Below are 20,446 nucleotides of genomic sequence, written 5' to 3' on the forward strand. Positions count from 1 at the left end.
AGAGAGAGAGAGAGAGAGAGAGAGAGAGAGAGAGAGAGAGAGAGAGGCTGTTGTCCATTAGTAAAACAGTGACTCTATTTCTCATGCTAAGCAAGGCACTCAGCTTAGCCCTGGCTCCAGCTGTCAGTTCAAAACAGAGACAAGGCAGCTGATATGGTTGTGGTCTTAAATGTTCCCCACAAGTCCATGTGTTGGCTTGAATCCAGATGCCAGTGCTGTTGGGAGACAGTAGAACCTTGGAGGTGGGGCATATGCCATTAAAGGGTCTATGAGGTTTGTTTACTTTGAGCCATAATCACTCTCTGAAGTCCAGCTTATCCAGAATCCCCAGTCCTCCCTGCTGACAGGATTACAGGCCCACCATATCTGCCTCTTTAAAGGGCAGTTTGTAATTCCAACCACTTCTCCTATCTGTGTCTGCTCCCTAGCCAGCCAGAGGTGAGCTGCTTACTAATTTGGCACGTCTCCCACACCAAAATATGTTTCCTTGCCACAAGCCCAGAGCCACACCAGTGGAAGGAAACCTCTGAGAGCCGAACATACCTTTCCTCGTTGAAGTGGAATTTCTCAGTGTTTCGTGGCAGTGGAAAGCTGACTGGCCCACCCACATCACACCCAGTGAGCGCAGACTCAAAATGACCTCTCCAAGAGCACCTGCCACTCACTTGGAACTAACAGGATTCTGGGAGGCTTTGCATGTTGGCAAGCAGAGAACCTCAAAAACATTGCAGTTAGAAGCCATTCAAGTAATGTAAACAGTTATGGCAGCATGGGATTTGCAGAATGCAAGCCATGCACCATGATTTATCACTGGATTTCCCATTACCACCATGACATGCATCATGTAGAATGAGAATGTTTAATTCCATGGATGTGTTTCTTATGAGAAGGAGAGAGGAAGAAGGAAAGGGAAAGAGATGAGGAAGAGAAAAAAAGAAGGAAAGGGGAGAGAGGAAGGGATGGGGAGAGTCCAGCTCTCTGCTCTTGAGTGATGTGGCGTCCAGTCTGCTTTGTCAGACAGGCCTGCCCCTTTCTTGTGGCAGGCTACAATGACATCATTGAGGCAACCACAGCTCAGCCAGAAGGGTCTGTCATCCCTGGGGACAGAGGATCCCACATGGAGGGAAAAGGAGGTCAAGAGGATGTGTCAGCTTCCAGGAAAGAATAGAACTGATGGGGTGCCTATGAGCAACATGGTTTTCCAGAATGCGCTAGAATTTAAGATAATATATTAAACCAAATAGTAATAAAATACATCAGGCTGAGAGTTTGGGGGCTTTTCCCCTGTTGTTCTCTTTTGGTTTTTGTTTTTTTTGTTTTTGTTTTTCTCTTATTCAGGTGAGAAAAATCTTTGGAACAGTGTTTCTCAACCTTCCTAATGCTGTGACCCTTTAATACAGTTCCTCATGTTGTGATGACCCTCCGACCATAACATTATTTTGTTGCTACTTCATAACTGTATTTTTCTACTGTTATGAATCATAATGTAAATATCTGATATACAGGATATCTGCTATGTATATGTAAATCCCCCCAAGGGGGTTATGACCCACAAATTGAGAACCAGGGCTTTGGAAGATGTTGTTATGTGAAAAAAAAAAAAAACACTCTCAAAATGAAGACTTTTCATCACCACCTCCTGCCACCAGCCTGATATTTAAATTAAAAGGTCATCATCATTTCAAAATGGAAATAGTGAAAGCCCTTCTCTGTTTTACAGGAGACAAACACTGACTGTGGCCTTCTGAAATCTGCTTATTTATCTGGTACCCCAGGTGCATGGACTTTTCAAGTCCTCAGCTTATGGGAAGTGTTTTTCACAGCCTTCACCAGGCCCTGCGGTTTGTCCCATTTTAGCTACGCTGATCTCCTGCTTACAAATGGCACCTACAGGAAGCTGAGATCAGTAGTGACAGTGTGAAATGAAGATAGAATATTTGCTTTCAGCAATCACAACCTAAAACCAAGTACAGCTGCTCAGGACTTCTCACAATAAACCTGCTTATGCTTGATCACTGGGGTCTTGTAAACAAAATCCACCTATTAAAACAATACAAGGTGGGGTTGGCGAGATGGCTCAGTGGGCAAGAACACTGACTGCTCTTCCGAAGGTCCTGAGTTCAAATCCCAGCAACCACATGGTGGCTCACAACCACCCTTTAATGAGATCCGACGCCCTCTTCTGGTGTGTCTGAAGACAGTTTCAGTGTACTTATGTATAATAATAAATAAATCTTAAAAAAAAAAAGATACAATGTATCCCATTGACACTCATGAGATTCTGTTTAAATGATAAAGAGGACAAAGAAATATTGTAATTAAAAATTCCCTTAAGCTGGGACTGGAGAGATCTCGGGAATGGTTAAGACACCACATCCATCTTCTAGAGGACCTGAGTTTGGTTCCCAGCACCTGTGTGCTCAGCGGTGCCTTAACTCCAGTTCAAAGAGAATTCTCCCAGGTTTACCCTGACTTCACCTTCTGTAAAGAGTAACCATGCCCTTTTCTGGCCTCTGCACACACCTGCATGTGCACACATGCACACACACACACACACATACACACACACATCTCCTTTTAGGTAACACTATATTTTCAGAAAAAACAAAAACAAACAAACAAACAAACAAAAAAAAACACTACCCAAGCCAGAAGAGTGAACGAGTTAGCTTTATGCTTTAGTGTGAATCACCAATGAGTGCACTCTGTTCATCGTGGATTGGTTGACCATACAGTCAGGTCGCAGGCATTACCCTAGGATGCAGAAGTATTAGTAAAATAGGGCAGATTCTCTGGCTAACCCAACCTACAGCCGTAGTGGGTGACACAATAGAGGGCTTGGCAGGTACAGTGAGGGAAGTGATTAACTTTCACACAGCCCAGCACACGGAAGAGTTACTCCACAGACCAGGGTCTCTTGTAAGGCACCTTGCAAGAAGGAGTGCTTAGGAGACGCTGAAGGACGCAGAGGAATCCTCCTAGAGAAGATGGGAAGGGAAGCGGGTGACTTCAGATGTAAGCCCAGCACAGCTAGAGGTACCATGTTGAGAAAATGAAATGAGAATGAATGACCTCAAGGCCAGTCCAGTCAGAAGGACAGACTGGTGTCTAGCGCAATTGTCATCAGAGGCTTCACCCAGCAACTGATGGAAAGAGATGCAGAGAGCCACAGCCAAACATTAGGCAGAACTTGGGGGATGCTGTGGCAGGTGAGGAGGAAGAACTGTAGGAGACAGAAGGGTCGAGAACACCACAAGGAAACCCACAGAATCAACTAACCTGGGCCCACAGAGGCTTACAAGGGAGCCTCCATGTGACTGACTTAAACCCCTCTACACATATGGTACAGTTGTGTTGTTTAATCTTCTTGTGGGACTTCCAACAGTGGGAACGGGGGCTGTCTCTGACTCTGTGGCCTGCCTCTGGGACCCTTTCCACCTACCGGGTTACCTTGTCCAGACTTAATAGGAGAGGAGGTGCCTAGTCTTACTGCAACTGGATGTACCACGGCTGGTTGATATCCATCAAGCCAGCTCTTTTCTGAAGAGAATGGAGAAGGAGCTGATAGGTGGGGAGGGAAGATGGAGCGGAAGGAGGGGAAACTGTGGTCGGGATGTAAGATAAGTAAAATTAAAATTAATTTGAAAGAGAGGATTAATGTCTTCCTGCTTGCCCAGTAAGGAGTCAGGCGGGTCACATCAGCTGGAGCACTGCGCTCTTTCTGTGCCTGTTTCCCTAGGGGTATCTGGGGAGCTTTAGGAGAACCTCCCAGACAGTCGGATTCATGGCCTCATCGCTCATCCAGCAGAAGAGGATGACGAGGAGATAGTCCAAGCCGTGAGTCAGGGAGTCTAGTCAGCCATAGTCACAGGGATTCTGAGGTCATGGTAGTGGGTGGAAGGAGCAAAAGGGACGAGAGAGACCTCAAGGCCAGAAAGCTATGAGAGGTGAGGTCAGAGGCACTCTTGAACCGTTTAGACTTGGGGGAATGTGAAGGAAGAAGAATAAAGGGGTGTAGGTAACGAAGTGGGCAGGTACAGGGACCATTTATGGAGCTGGTAACCAAGAGAAGTGAACTTAAAACATAGAATATCATTGTGATTGGCTTTGTTGACTGAGATATCCAGCTGCCTAAGTAGACTGTCAAATAGATAGTAAGCTACAAAGTGAGGTCTGGCCTAGATGTAGCTTGGATATATTCCATATATATATATTATATAAACCATATTCCATATATTCCATATATGTATACATTTATATATATACATATATGTATACACACACACACACACATATATATATATATATATATATATATATATATATATATATATATATATATACACACATATATGATTAGTTTTCATTGCTGTGATAAAATACTTGGCAAAAGTCACTTAAGAAAGCATTTATTCCGGTTTGTGGCTTGGTGGGGAATAGCTGGCAGCCAGAGTGGTTATGGTGGCAGAAACACATAGTGCCTGGCCCCCAGCCTGCTCCATTGAGGCAGCTTAGTGGCCTCCTTATGTCCTTGATAGTGCAATAGAAATGATGAACCATTAAACTCTCTTCTGGCCCTTGCTCATCCTTTTGTGGAGTTTTTAGAGAATTAAGGGAATGTCCAATTTGAACTCTTAGGTCTTCACTCACGTAAGATAGAAGTTCACAGCTATGAGCCACTGCCTCCACCACACAGGAGCTTGGTCCTACTCCTCAGTCTCCTTCGATGTGCTGTGGATCCCCAGTTCGTCTTCACAGACACCTCTCCAGCACACATAGGGAGAGCCGAGCTTCATTATAAGGCTTCGGGAATACCTGCAAAGGCTGTGTCACCTACATAGTCTTATAGTCCCAAACTCCACCATCACACAGACCACATCACCTTCCCAGGGATTCTAGCTTCTCACCATGAAAATACATTCCAAGGGTAGACTACTCACTGCATTGTAGATCAGTGTAGTAACACCCTTTAACCCTCTGTGGAAAATCATCACATATGCCTTAGATACATCATTAGGATTTCCAGGTCTGCTTTCAAGAACTTTGGGCAACAGGGGAAACATCGATTAGGGTAGCATAGTCACTAATTCCATGGAGTCATAGAATCCTTTAGGTATGGCCAGTCTGACTGGTAACATTTAAAATGTTAGTGACCACGAATAACTACTACATGGGGGTGTCCTGTTCAAGAGCTTGCTCAAGTCTGGACATCGTGAGCCCCTGCTGCTATCTTGCTACAACTCTAGCCAGTAAAGAATTTTGAAATCTTAGAAGCTTTTCCTATTAGTAGCAGAATGCCCGATTCTCCATGATAACGTAATTCTGTGTGGTTCATGTTATCATAGTGTATAGGACAGAGACTGCCATTCAGTTCGTTCTATACACATTCACTGTTCTAGTTGCGCCTTTGACATCAAAATAGTCAGCAATAGAAAAATGGTCTCTCCTTTCAGCTGCAAACCTTGAAGCCAGAGTCATTATCTAGAAATAGTGTTCAGAGACATGATAACTCATCAATATCGGTGTCAGAATTAATTCAATAGCTATAAAAGCATCAGTGTTCAAGGGGCTAAGGTCAAAGACAGAGGCACCTCTGAAAGGCAAACAACATGATTTGCGTCTGTCATTAAGTGCCAGGGTAGAAAAGCAGCCCACGTCACACAGTTTGTGTGAAGAGGAGCTGGTGCAGCCACGGGCAGTGTTGATAAATACCACTGAAGCTGCTGCTGCAGCAAGCTACCAGCGATGATTAGCCTTCATTGTCTTCTTGTTGGGATTTAGAATCACCTAGTACATATGCTTCTGTACTTGTCTGTGAGGACATTTGCGGAGACATTTAACTGAGAAAGGAAGAGTCTGCATGAGTGTGGGTGGTATCCTTCCAGGGGCTGGGGTCTTAGACCAAATAAAACAAATGGCAAGCAAGTGAGACTTGAGGTTTCATATGTCTCTGCTGAGAGGTCATATCCACACCTGGGATATCCACACATGGGATATCCACAAATCGGTTATCCACACATGGGTTATCCACAAATCGGTTATCCACACATGGGTTGTCCACACATGGGTTATCCACACATGGTTATCCACATATGGGAAGCAGAGCATGGATAGGCAACACTCATTATTAAAGCCTACCCTATAGTGACATACTTCCTTCAGCAAGGCTTCATTCCCATCCTTAAAAGTACAATACCTCCCCAAACAGTACCAACTGGGGACCAAGGATTCAAACACATGAGCCTAGGGTGGGGGGAGCTTTCTTATTCAAACTACCACAGAAGTCATTGTCACACCGTTGATGATTTAGGAGAGCACAGAGTAAGAGAAGAAAGTCAGCTAAAATCAAAAGATACTAATATTGGAAACAGACTTTTATTTAAAAAAAAAAAAGATGTTAAAGCAAAAACAATAGCAACAATAAAGAAGAACCTAGTGATTTGCTAATTAATACTGAAATGTGAACCCTTCTGCCCAATGTGCCACAGTGCTGATAAAATCCTAAGACCGGAATGCATTTGCATGGAGAATTAGTTAAAGAGACATCTGTGAGCCAAAGATGCCAGCAGTTGACCGAAAGGAACCTCATGCCTCCTAATAAATCTTTTTTGAGTACATATGGGTCCAGATAATCCATTGACTTCTCACTGCAGATGGAGATAAAAGACAAACTGATAGTTTCTTCAACTTTTAGATTCTTAGGATCTGGGTCCCCTGATCCAATGGGATCCTGGAGAGTCTGTCTTCAATTCTCCTGATACTCGGCCACTTTGAAACAGAGATATATAAAGCATGCCCACACTGTACAAGATGGATTTTCCTCACTGGGAATAAAGCCATTCCCATAAAGCAATTATCATTTTTCATGTCTTTGTTCACTTTGGGTTTCTTTTAAGTAAGATTTTTGAGCTACCCCTGTAGTACCTGTAGCACACAGTATCTGTGACAGGAGGGTCTGGGTTGGAGGTTTCCTGGATGAACCCCTGACTGTGATTAATTAGTTAGTTCATTAATTATAGGAAAATAAGAGTTTTACGTTTTTAAACGCATAAGAATCAATTAGCAACAATCCGTTAGTGGGCAGTGTTTCCGAAGACTATATTCCTTTCTGTGTTCCATGCTTAAAATTGTGTGAACTCTCTGTAGCATCATTTCATTTAATCAGGCAAGTTGAAGGGAATTCTTCCTCTCCCAAAAGTGACAAGTGCCAGGGAGCCATTTCCACGTGTGAGGCTCAAAGTCTTAATCCATCGATGACATCCTTGGGTGACTTGTTGCTTAGTCAACTGGTTCGTGTCACTGGCTACAGAGCAGCCGGTGTCTTTGAGAAGGAGGATTTAAAAGGTGACTGATGCTAGCCAGCTCTGACCGAGCTCTGTATCTTGTTACTGAATGATACCTTGTGTGCTGCAGCATGGTGGCTCTAGTTTGGGAAGCTGACACAAAGGATAAATCCCTTGCCATACATGTTTGAGACCAAACTGCAGATCTCCAAAACTCGCCTAAAAGTTGGGCAGGGCAGGTAGGTATGGTACCTGCATATCTTCTCAGCACTCAGTAGGTAGAGACAGGAGCTCATAAGTCCTGAGGCAAGCTGGCCAGAAGACTAGACATAATGGCAAGAGACCCTGCCTCAAGAAATAAAGTACAAAAAAATCAAGAAGCATACATGGCATCAGTGTTGGGTCTCTGAGCATGAACATACATGTATGTATATTCACAGTATGTATATTCACACACATGTGTGTACCCCGGTGAGTATTCATATACACATGTACACTACACACATACACATGCAAAAAAAGAAAGAATAGTGTGTCTCCCCTCTGATTGAGTGGAGGGGGATTTTCTAGTTTGGTAGCCAAAGTACATTAAGTTCAGAAAAAAAGAAAAGAGTATGTGCCACGGCTCACTGATATGAGCCCCTCTAATGAGGACTGAGCCCGTTGCTGGTGCAATTTTCATAGAAATTACCATTCTACTCATTAGCCACTTGAGAAGATGCTCTTTTTAGTCAAAAAGAATTTCTGGGAAGCTGAAATGAGAATCCAGAGCAAGCTCGACAGTAGCTCTGTCTCTGAGGGGAAAAATAATTGACAAATTCTTGCATTGGGCTCCTCTTACATGTCTTTACAATGATAATTATTCTCTTGAACACAGCCTGGAATCATTGTTTTGTTTTATTTTATTTTATTTTAATTATAACTCTTAATGATCATCAGCAAATCAAAATCAATTTGCATTGTCATAAGTGTGAGTGTAAATGCTATCACATATGTGTCCCCAGGGAGGCTACAGTTTAGCTAGCACTTCCAAGTTGTCACATGACATTTGGATACTATCTTCATCAGATGGGTGGATGCATGAATGGATGGTGAATTGAAGGTATAAAGAGATAGATAGATAGATAGATAGATAGATAGATAGATAGATAGATAGATAGATAGAGGATAGATATAGGTAGAAATAGATGATAGGTACATACATACATACATACATACATACTGGATATATATAGGTAGAAATAGATATGGATGATACATACATACATACATACATACATATATACACGAATGGAAAGAGAAAGAAAGAAAGAAAGAAAGAAAGAAAGAAAGAAAGAAAGAAAGAAAGAAAGAAAGAAAGAAAAAAGAAAAAAGAAAGAAAGAAAGAAAGAAGAAAGAAAGAAAGAAAGAGGCAGGGAGGGAGGGAGGGAGGAAGGAAGGAAGGAAGGAAGGAAGGAAGGAAGGAAGGAAGAAATATGATGGATAGATGTAGGTAGAAATAGATAGATAGACAGACAGACAGATAGATAGACAGATAAAAGAGAAGAGGATAGAGAAGGGAGGGCAGGGAGGATAATAGAGATAGGAGAGCAGAAGAGAGGGGAATAAAACGGAGGAGAGGAGCAGAAAGAGAAAAAGGGGGAGGAATGAGAAGTCAGAAGAAACATGGAGACAGAGCTGGCACATAGTAAATTTCTGCATTGCTATTTGAAGGGCTCTTATTATTGCCATCATAAATAAAGTGTCCAATATAGTACTTGGCATTGGAGATGCAGAAATATTCGCTCTTCTCCGTGCTTCCTGCCCATCTTTCTGCTGTGCTCAGAGGATTTTTATAAAAGGAACAAAAAGCTCTAGATCTACACTAAAACTTTACAGGATTTTTTTTATATAAAAATTAAAACTTTATTCATAGTAAGCCAAAAATATGTCTATTTACTTCCCAGTTCTTAAGTTTTCTATCCAGGTCAAAACCTAGATATAAAATGCTTGACTGTTTAGTTCATCTGTCCTTTAGGCTGATTTGCAAGTATTGGTGGGTTCTTGCATCTCTTAGCACCCCAGGGAATGAAGATCTGGAAAATTGGTGTTATCTAATGGAATCCATTCGATTAAAAGGACAGAAATTGAGGTCCCCAGAAGTGAAGTAGCTTGTGGCAAGCTAGGAATGGCAAAGATGACACAGATGTCCCCCTGCTCTGGGGCTGGGCTCCTTTCCAATCTGCATGTTATTTCTCTTCCTACTTTTGTCTTCCAAAAATGAGCTGGGGTTCTCACCAGCACACCTCTGTTGATTAATACACAAACTTCCAAAGGCCTTCACAGGTTTAGGACACAATTCCTTCTGTTGCTGCTCTGTGGCTCCTTCCATTTTCTTCTCCCTAAGATGGGAGAAACTTTCTTCTTCCAGATTGCTCAGGGTGCGGGCTCCACCGAGGTGACCGAGGTCCCCCTTCTGCACCTCTGTACCTGTGAACCATTTGAGAGATGATATGAATAGGCAGTCCAGGTAAGGTCTTGTGGTGATGACTGGAGCTAGCTGGTCTTGAGGGAGTCGCTAATGGACCTGACGCTCTCCTGCTCCCAGCCTAAAACACCTCAAACCACCCAGCAAGTGACAAAGCCTACCTTGAATGAACACCAGTCTAGAGAAGAAAGGCAAGCATAGCTTGAAGCTGTACCCAGTGGGCCGTCATGGGGAACTAGGGCTTGCATCTTAGTGATGGACTAACTCTATGGAGAGGCAGGAACTGTGTGAGAAGTAGGAACACTTCAGGAGAATTCTTTCTGGCAGGAACCAAGGAATAAGAAATGGGCTTTTCTTTTCAGCAAAATTTGGGGGAGGGGAAGTATTTTGTTTTGATTTTAGTTTTGCATTTAAGTTAATAAGGCTTCGTGTGCTGTTTTATATCTTTTTGAATTTTCTTTGATAGTTTCATATGTTTATATGATGTATTTAGATTATATGTAGGCTCAGTTCCCCTCTAACTCCTCATGTATCACCCACATCCCCCTCGAAACTTCACATCTTCATCATCACTGTCTTCTTTCTTCTCATTCTTCATCTCCTCCATCGTCCTCCTCTCCCTCCTTCCCATTTTTTTCTATAACCCACTGGGCCCAATTATTGTCGCCCCGATGTTCACAGGTGTAACACCACCTACCGAGAGCATGGCCAACCTACCAAAGGCCACAACCCCTGAAGAAAACTGACTCTGCCTCCTCCCCTCCCCCCCCCCTGCCCCCGGCAGCCATCACCTGTCTGTCAACAGCATCATGAGCCCCTCCTCTATCCTTGTTGGAAATATTAATAAACGTATGTAGGTCGAGGACACAGTCAGGAAGGTGTTTGCCAGGAAAGAATGGGGACCTGAGCTTGAACCCCAGAACCTACACGGAAAAAGCCACGCACAGTCCACGCTTTTGAATCCCACAACTAGGGACGTAGCACCAGGCAGATCTCTAGGGCTTACTGGCCGGTCACCCTACTCTCAGGAGCTCCAGGCCAGTGAGAGACTCTGTCTTAAAAAAGAAGACACAAGAAAACCCTCAGAATCAACTAACCCGTGTTCATAGGAGCTCATAAAGACTGAACTGCCAACCAAGGAACAGGCATGGGACTGACCTAGGCCCTCTGCACACATGTAACAGTTGTGTAGCTTGGTCTTCTTGTGGGACACCTAACAGTGGGAACAGGGTGTGACTCTGACTCTGTTGCCTGCCTTTGGGTCCCTTTCCTCCTACTGAGCTGCCTTGTCCTTCCTTAATAGGAGAGAAGGAGCCTGATCTTACTGAAATCCCATAGCTGATTGATATTTGCGAGATGCCCGCCTTTTTCTAAAGAGAAAAAGAGGAAAAGTGGATGGGAGTGGGGAGAGGGACTAGAAGAGGAGTGTACGGGCTGGTTTTATGTGTCAACCTGACACAAGCTGGTATTATCACAGAGAAAGGAGCCTCCCTTGAGGAAATGTCTCCATGAGATCCAGCTGAAAGGCANGGGGGGGAGGGGGGGAGGGGAGAGCCTATTGTGCCATCCCTGGGCTGGTAGTCTTAGGTTCTATAAGAAGGCAAGGTGAGCAAACTGGGGGATGCAACCCAGTAAGTAACATCCCTCCATGGCCTCTGCATCAGCTCCTGCTTCCTCACCTGCTTGAGTTCCAGTCCTGACTTTCTTTGGTGATGAGTAGCAGTGTGGAAATGTAAGCTGAATAAACCCTTTCCTCCCCAACTTGCTTCTTGGTCATGATGTTTGTGCGGGAATAGAAACCCTGACTAAGGCAAAGGGGAAGGGAATCTGTGGTTGGAAATGTAAAATACATCCATACATACAACCATACAACCATACATACAACCATACATACCAAGGTAAAAGGTACCTAAGGAGTTGACCTCTGGCCTCCACATGCACAGCACATGCCTTCACCCACACATTCACATATAGAACACACAAGCAATAAGAAATAAACATAGACCTCAATAAGAAATAAACATAGACCTCATTATAGGGGAAAAGTTAATGGTCATTAAGCTCTACTTACCTTATACCAGAATCCCTTCAGAATTCCAGCCTCCTACGTGCCTCTCTTTCATTTTTCATGTCACTGTCACCGACGTGTGCATATTGTTCTCCAGTAGTGCACTTGTAGTTGACACTGTTTCACACACACTCTCATGTATCAGTGTCACCCACACGGTCACTTCAGTCACACGGATCTCATTCCCAGCAATGTTACACATTTCCAAAGCATCACCTGGGACTTGGTTTTGATTGATCTGCACCAACACTCACCCTTCTTCAAATATTTTGTTCTGTGGTCGGCTACATTTAGTTCATATTTTCCCGCTAGTCTTCTTTTTTCCCTTTTCTTTTGCTGCATTCCAGTTTGTAAATTAAAAATCAGAAAGTTGTGTGACTAAGTCCAAGCCATCTGTCTGGCGTCCCTCTTGTGCAGCCTGAATAAATGTATATGTTTCTACTGTTCTGTTTTTTTATTCATTCTAGTTTGAAGTTCTATATTTAGATTTTTTGATATATATGAAATGTATTGAGGTAATGGTTCAATATATTCACATGAGTATGTACATAAGCAAAGTAACTCTTTCCCTGTACTTCTGTTCAACCGTAATTCATTAAACAAGGATTTTTTAATCCCACTAGAACTTCATGTGCAAGAATAACTTTCTATAAAAGCCATAACATCATGACTTAGAAAATCAGCTTCCACGCTGAGCTTAACTTTATGAAAGTTTTTTGGAGTAAAAACTGGCACTCTTTTTTTTTTTTTTTTATCACATCCCAAAGGATCATAAGTTCTGCATCTTCTCAAAACAAAAGGCCCTGTGTTCAACGGTTTTTAAAAGTGGAAACTATTGGTATGTCCATATCCATGGGTATTTTTACTTTCTGCTACCCATTCTCCATGGAGGCATTCATTTAGAAATAATTTTTAATTATCTTTAACTTTGAACAAATCTAACTGAACAAAATCCCATTTCTTACACAGTTCTAGACCTGAGCCCATGGAACAGTACCTCCCACATTTAGGGTGGGTCTTCCCACCCCAGTTAACCTAATCTAAAACAAGACCTGAGCTCATGGAATGGTACCTCCCACATTTAGGGTCTTCCCTAATGTGGGTGGGTCTTCCCACCCCAGTTAACCTAATCCAAAACTCCAACTCCATCATACACATTCAGTATCTGTTTCCATGGCGATTCTCTAACCCGTCACACTGACAGGTTGCCAATCCCTTGCATCCTTTCCCCTCCTCCTGCTCACATTTTACTAGGAAACACATGATTGTGGATCATCATGTACCATTTTAACCATCAGATACCTTTAAAAGGTAATGTAAAACATTAGAATAACTTCTAATGGCTGACTCCCTATTTCATCCATAATAAGTACGATAATGACCTGGGTAGATACAGGGACAAAATAACCCAGCTGCTTCTTCTGAGTCATGGAGGCGTGGTATTTCTTCTTTGGAGTGCAGCGTCAGGAAAGTTCTTTCTGCTGGTAAAAGTACGAGATAAACATAAACATAGTACTTAGAAGCAGCAAGGAGACATGGAGAATAGTCTTGGAGTTCATCAAACTTAGAATTCATAAGCACTGGGTTTGTTTGGAGATTCTAGCCAGGAAGCATTGCCCCCAACTGGAGACCAGTCCTCCTCTATGCAGGGAAGGGCATCCTCTCAATGGAGCACACAGCTTTAGGACAGACATATGGGATGGCGGGAAAGAGGACACCCACCTAGTCAGCCAGATCAAATGTATCCACCCAGGTGACCAGTGAGAGATGTCACAGCCGGATGACCTTGGTATCCCTCCCAAGCATTGAAAATTCCCAGCTAAGTGCTTGGCTTGAAAGTGGTATAGCATATGATGTTGGTCACACTGTTTCCACTTTAGTGTGTGTGATAAAGTGCAGTAATGTAAATATGTGTTACTTCAAGAAATAACAGCATAATTCTTTTTTAGTATATGGATATATTTATTTATTCACTTCTCAAGCAGCACGACTCTAAATAAAATGATTCTTTACTTTTGCAACTATTCATCTTGGTCATAATTAAGATTATAGATTTATCCTATCTATTATGTTGTTTTTGTGTCATATATGTGTATATATGTATATATAGAGATATAGATATATAGATATAGATATGGATAAACATGCAGGTGGATGGATGGAAATATATATGGATACTGGATGGATAGATGAATGGATATGTAGGTATAGCATAGAGATAGATAGGAAGCTCAGTACATAAAGATACTTAACACTGTTAGTATTGAAGACCTTCCCAGAAACCATGTGATCTACAAATTGCCGATAGCTATAAAGTAGAAAAACCTTTGGATAACTTCACAAGAACCATTTATATGTCCATAGACATTAGAATTCTAATGACAGAGAAACCCTATGTAAGGTGGCCTTATTGACTTTGTTTTCATAATTCTATAAAACACTGTAGAGGCCTTTGTGATTTATATATCTTCATCATTACATTTTATAGCACATAGTTGAGTGGAAACAATGCGAGCAACATCATACATGACACTACCTTTAAGCTAAGCAGTTAGCTGGGAATTTTTAATGTTTGGTGGGGATGCGAGGGGCATAACTAAATAAACATTTAGAATAATTTCTAAGAGAATTATAACTGAGCTCATAGTGGTAAGATTTTTCAAAAGACAATTTTTAAAGGCTTTTTTAAATGTGCATTGGTGTTTTGCCTGTATGTATGTTTACCACAGGCATACAGTACCCACAGATGCCAGAAGAGGGAGTGAGATCTCCTACAACTGAAGTTACAGACCCATAGTTAGCCACCATGTGGGTACTGGGAACTGAACCTAGGTCCTCTGGAATAACAACCAGTGCTCTTAACCACTGCATCATGTCTCCAGCTCCAACACACAAAATTTTGTAATCAGTAAGACCTCAGCCATGAATAATCGTCACAGAAAGACGATTCTGCTGGGAAGGCTGGGGGTGTCATCAACATCCTTTACTTCTCTATTTATTAATGGAAACATGTATTAATCAGTCACAACAACGAACATTCTCAAGATAATCCCTCTGCAGAGTAGCTCAGGACTTTGTGACCTAGCAAAAGTCACTTTTCATCCACAGGAGCTCCGTTTTGAGGGAGTGGAGGCATCCCAAGAAAAGAGAGCCAATTGTCTCCTTGGTTGGCTAAGTCCCTAGGAAGACTGTAAACTGGCTTCTTTTTTGCATATATACAACATATATAATTGTTTAATGATGTTTCTATTTTTACTTATGTCAGATAATCCATCACTTAGGATCCTACATGATTATTATCTTACTTTTTAAGAATAATTGAGAGTAAACTATATCATATTACCATAATTGGTAAAAATTTCTCTTCCCAGGCTATTCATATCTGCTTCTTTTTTACTGTTTAAACTCTAAGAAGTTAATCAATCCACTTGGAAATATATGTTCCCTAAGCAAAAGCAGTTTACTACATTGCAAATAAAATAGAGCATCGATGTTCGAATAAAAGTACACAAAACTCATGCCTCATTTATTAAGATGAAATATTGGTGAATCGAGGCTAAATATTATAAGCTCTTAGCTGTTTTGTATCATATAAATATTTGTGAATATGTTCTAAGCAGTCACTTCCTTAATGAAGTCCAGAGTCACAAGCATTGCCCAGACAAATCCAACTGCAGCTGTGTCTTTTGTCCCAGAGTTACCCCTGTGGTAATCTCAGCTCTAGACGCAGGCAACGGTCATTCAAAGGTATCAGTCATCCCAAAAGCCAAGTTTGGTGATTGCAGTAAGACCCTCTCCTCCTCAGGTGGCCTTCTCTGGGGCTGTGAATATGCTTGGAACATCAAGCAGCAGAGTGGCCTCCTGGGGACCACCGAATGACAGCTGTGTCACCATTGTACCAACTAGGGATTTCTAGCAGAGCCACTTCTCATGGAATCACTTTGAACATGATAAATAAAAGCATGTTGAGAAGACTAGGCTACTATAGGGTCACATTAACAGCACAGCTCTCCCAGTCTTGCCGATTTGCAGCTTAGCCGTGTAATCTCCATGGCATTGGCTTTAAGGTCCTGTCCTGCTCCTGTGTTCTCATTAACTAGTCATAACTGTATCTTTCATCTCCATGACAATCGCATCCGCTATTATTTAGGATGTGCAGAAAGGTTGAGTGAAAAGAAGAAAATGAGGTCCAGCGTAGCTCTCAAAGGCCACTACCGTGTGGGACTGTCTGCTTCAACGAGTGTTTAGATTATTTCTCCTTTTTTTTTTTAATGTTTATAGAGGATCGAGGTCAAACACTGTAGATCCTGGAAGTACTTACTGCTTACGGCCTGTTGGTTTCATAAAGTACTCTAGCAAACATACATTTTATTGGAGGCAATTCTAATGGGGTGGCCTGAAGAATTTCCATGCTATCAGGTATCATAGATGTATAAAATCAAAACATAGACAGGAAAATAGTTAAAGGAAAGATTAACCTCAAATTCAGCTTCTCTCTCTCTCTCTCTCTCTCTCTCTCTCTCTCTCTCTCTCTCTCTCTCTCTCCCCAGTTTTAAGTCAGGCCATTGCTTTACAAAGATCTGTTTCTGAGTGGCCACGTCTTTATCTTTCATCTGGGTGTTTATTCATCTGAAGGAAAGAGCTTTAAGTCCTCTTGAAAAATTAATTTGGCTTTAACGCTCAGCTATCTAAGACTCCCTGGGTGTCGATGAAATCATGCTGGAGGGAGTTTTTTATTTAACAAATGGCCATTGAACAGGAGTCTTTGATCCTCAATCCGGGGTTGTCAGCTCTAGGCCCATTGGGGGAACTGAGCTTCAAGCAGATCAAAGTTGACATGCTTGGTGGTTGGCACCAAAGAATTCTAGTACTTCCCAGTTGCTTTGGGCTGCTACTGCCAGAGTTAGGTAGAGACACTCATTCACCACAAGTATTGGATGAGGACAGGTAGACGGTCTCCTTCCCTGCTGGGGTCGCACATTCTCACTGTGTCTTTGCTCCTAATGCCTTTGGGGCTTTGTTGTTGATTGGTGTTCTGTTGTCACTTTTCTTTCACTGAAAATAGATTTTCTTTTTCATACACTATAGTATGATTATGGTTTCCCTCTCTCCCCACCTCCCTCTCTCAGTTTCTCCCCACCTCTTCTCCCATCCAGACCCACACTCATTCTGTCTCTCATTAGAAACAAAAACAAACAAACAAACAACCAAACATGTATCTGAGATTCTTTGTCTCCTGATACAAAGTAGAAGACCTTGCCTCCTTGGTGCTCTCCATCTCCTCTGGCTTTACACTCTTTCTGCCTCCTCTTCTAAAGAGTTTCCTGGGCCCTAAGGAGAATGATCTGGTGGTGGAACCATCCCTTTTAGGTCTGAGCGTTCCAAGGTCTCTCAATCTCATGCTGGCTGGCTGTGGGTCTCTGTGTTTGTTCCCACTTGCTACAGGAAGGAGCTTCTCTGATATTAGCGAAGCAAGGCTCTGATCTACGCATACAGCAAATGTCACCACAAGCCATCTTATTGCTACCTTCCCTTAGCAGAACAGCATCATCTGTGTTCCCCCCCCCCCCAGGTCACTGTCCTGTCTAGTCTCAGGTTCATGGGCCACCCAAGCAGCATTGGGCATGGGTTCTATCTCATGGAGTGGGCCTTGACTCAAATCAGACAGTACTTGGTTACTCCTGAAAGCTTTGGGGCCACTACGCCACCAGCACGTGTTGCGGGCAGGTCACCATTATAGATTGAAGGTTTTGTAGCTGGGCTGGTGTTCGCCTTTCTTCTTTGGTAGAGTGAAGAGCACCTTCCAGTATCAAATATTTGCTTTTAAAACATGCACCTTCAGTAGGTGTGAAGGCTCTATGTAGGTACCAGCTTGATTTCTCCATGTTCAATATGTTGTATCCATATTGTCTTCAGCAATAGGGGCTTACTGTCAGTTTGTAGAGAGCTACCAATGGTCTTTTAATATTTTGTTCCCTAATGTAGAAATTCTGCATCTTGGATCTCGAGTCTCTGTTGCCTGCCAGGTTTCTATATCTTTCCAAAAATTCAAAGGAAAAAATAATTTTTCACTCACTTTTCTTAAGAAGGGTACGGGCTAGGAGATGCTTGGTGGCTAAGAGGCCATAAAACAACCTTGCAGAGATGTCATAAAACATCCTTGCAGAGGACTGGAGTTTAGTTCTCCGAGCCTACACTGAGAGACTCACAGCTGTCACTCACTACAGCTCTGGAACCATCCTGTGGAGTGCCTCCCTCTTTGGTCTACCAAAGATGGGCCACCCAAGCAGCCAGTGTGCCTCTCTCAGGAGATACAGAACAATCCTAATGGGCGCAAAGAGGAGTCCCCGTCAAAAGATTGGCATAGCTCATGTCATGATAGCCTCATAGTTCTGGTCTCATAGGGCACACCCGTACATAGACACAACTAACTATACATGATTCAGTAAGTCTATGTGTGTACATTGTTTTCCTCTTAAAAGACTTACTAAATGGGGCTCTCTCTAAAGGTACAGTCAAGTGCAGATGGTCAAGGTACTTGTTAAAGATAGTTCAGAGCATCTTGACTTGTTAGCAGCCTTGAGTGTCACTGTGGGGACAGACCTTATCTGACACCACCATCTCTTCCCTCCCACAGATGGAGAACTCTCCATATCAAATGAAGATGACTCCCTGGAGAACGGGCAGTCCCTGAGCTCCAGCCAACTCTCTTTGCCTGCTCTGTCGGAAATGGAGCCTGTCCCGATGCCCAGGGATCCCTGCTCCTATGAGGTGCTCCAAGCTTCAGACATTATGGATGGACCAGGTAATGACATGGCACAGGCCTGGGGTGGGCCCCGATGTCACAGTCTCCTGGCAGGACTTGGGATGTTCAATTGAACCATCCAGAGCATGGAGACCTAGCAATGTCAGGGAAAACTGCCCACACCAATTGTCTGTACATAACTGAACCCAGGAACACACAAAGACTGTTTTCATGGGATGCTTTATAGTTTGTAAAAGCACTTTCTGTGGCACGCATCACTTGTTTTATAATAGTGAGGGTTTAAAACCTTGTTTGCTTTCTGACACTCACCTTTGTTAAGATAAATCAAAAGGATCCTATCTCTCTCTAAGCCTATCTAACCCATCTGCTCCAAAGGCCTGACCACACCATTTAATTTCTAGTCCCAATATACCCATCAATAATCATTCTGGATTAGTAAATCTACTAGATGCAGACAATTGACATGTTGTTAAGTTGTATACAATTTCCCAACTAAGCTGGAGGCTGCTGTAGATGAGTTTAGATGCCTTTTGATTATTTGCCTTCCTCTTTGGTCCGTTGTCCTTCAGTGGCCAATTTGCCTCTCTCAGGAAGTACAGAGCCCTCCTAATCAGCCCGAAGATAAATCCCCACCAACAGAGAGGCTCACCGCATGTCAGGAGATGGCCTGGTTAAAGAGCCTCTAGGACTACCTGGAGGGTGGGTGAAAAGGTCCCATCATGGTGCCCCTGTATGTAGCATCCACGTGTACATTGCTCACATTTGGGGAAGGTAAGAGGCTGCTTTCCCAAGTTGGTTCCCACGCTTACCTGTGGGACCAGCCCAGCTATTGTTCAGCAAGTAATTAGAACAATGTCCCTTGCAGTGGGGAAAACTCTGGGTGTCAGGGGTTCTTTGCAGGGTTGTACTGCTCTGTAGAAATTATTTCTTCCAGGGGAGAAGGAAGGCAAGAAGCAGGGAGGAATCCTGTATAAACTCCCTGCTTGTGGCACTCATGGGAAGCAGGGGACAAACAATCAATGGAGCCATATTTTGTTTGTCCTTTAGAATTTTAAGCAAGAATTTTTTTTTTAACTCAACTTCTCTTGTACCATCCAACGTTCCATGTACCACTGGAATCTGGCAGTTAGACTGTTTTAGTGACATCTACCGCCCCATCAGACTCACAGAGTCTGCTATTATACTGCTATTATGTAGATTGCCAGCACAGAAGGGAGCAGTGGGTACCACCCCATGATAGCTCAACCAAAGAAGAGATAAGTTGAAATATGATAATGAGAGCCGAGGTGCTATTAGGTTGCTACAGTGCTTGCCTAGCATCCACGGATGCCCTGGGTTCAATCCCTCGTACCATGAACTTAGTTCTAAGACATGGTGGTACGTGCCTTGGGATCCCAGCACTCAGGAGGTAGAAACAAGAGAACTGGAAGTTGAAGATCATCCTCTGCTACGGAGTGAGTTTAGAACCACCCTAGAACAGATGAGACCCCAGAGAGAGGAGGGTAGAGGGAAAGGAAGGGGAAAAAACATAAAGATGATAAGAAGTCGGACAAACAGGAAGCAAAGGAACCGGACAGATTAAGAGGCATAGCCTTTGCACATCCTCTGCCCTGTGAGAACGTACAGAGCCAGGCTGGGCAAGAGTCTGCCCTTCAAGCTAGAGTCCTCATTGAGACCCTGACTCTTGGTCCTGACCATTCCAAAGAGTAGAGGAGCAGCCACCAACGTGTGCTGATGTCAGCTTTGCCAGATGCCGCTGGTATCCCAGACCAGGGAGCAAGAAGACCCATTGGACAACACCAGTATGAGTTTGTGCTCTCTCTCTCTCTCTCTCTCTCTCTCTCTCTCTCTCTCTCTCTCTC

At 43.0% G+C, this 20,446-nt stretch overlaps 1 protein-coding gene across 7 annotated transcripts in view; it reads left to right on the forward strand.

Annotated features, from left to right (window-relative positions):
• Nucleotides 1-20,446, forward strand: part of Phactr1 (phosphatase and actin regulator 1) — a 451,087-nt gene that overhangs the window by 354,690 nt on the left and 75,951 nt on the right. For all 7 annotated transcript variants that reach the window (XM_021215339.2, XM_029547344.1, XM_021215336.2 and 4 more), the window contains one exon: nt 18,456-18,623. In XM_021215339.2, coding sequence (XP_021070998.1) covers nt 18,456-18,623 — 168 coding nt within the window. The remainder of the gene's footprint in view (nt 1-18,455; nt 18,624-20,446) is intronic.

Source organism: Mus pahari, chromosome 16, assembly GCF_900095145.1.
Source record: "Mus pahari chromosome 16, PAHARI_EIJ_v1.1, whole genome shotgun sequence".
Taxonomy (NCBI): Eukaryota; Metazoa; Chordata; class Mammalia; order Rodentia; family Muridae; genus Mus; species Mus pahari.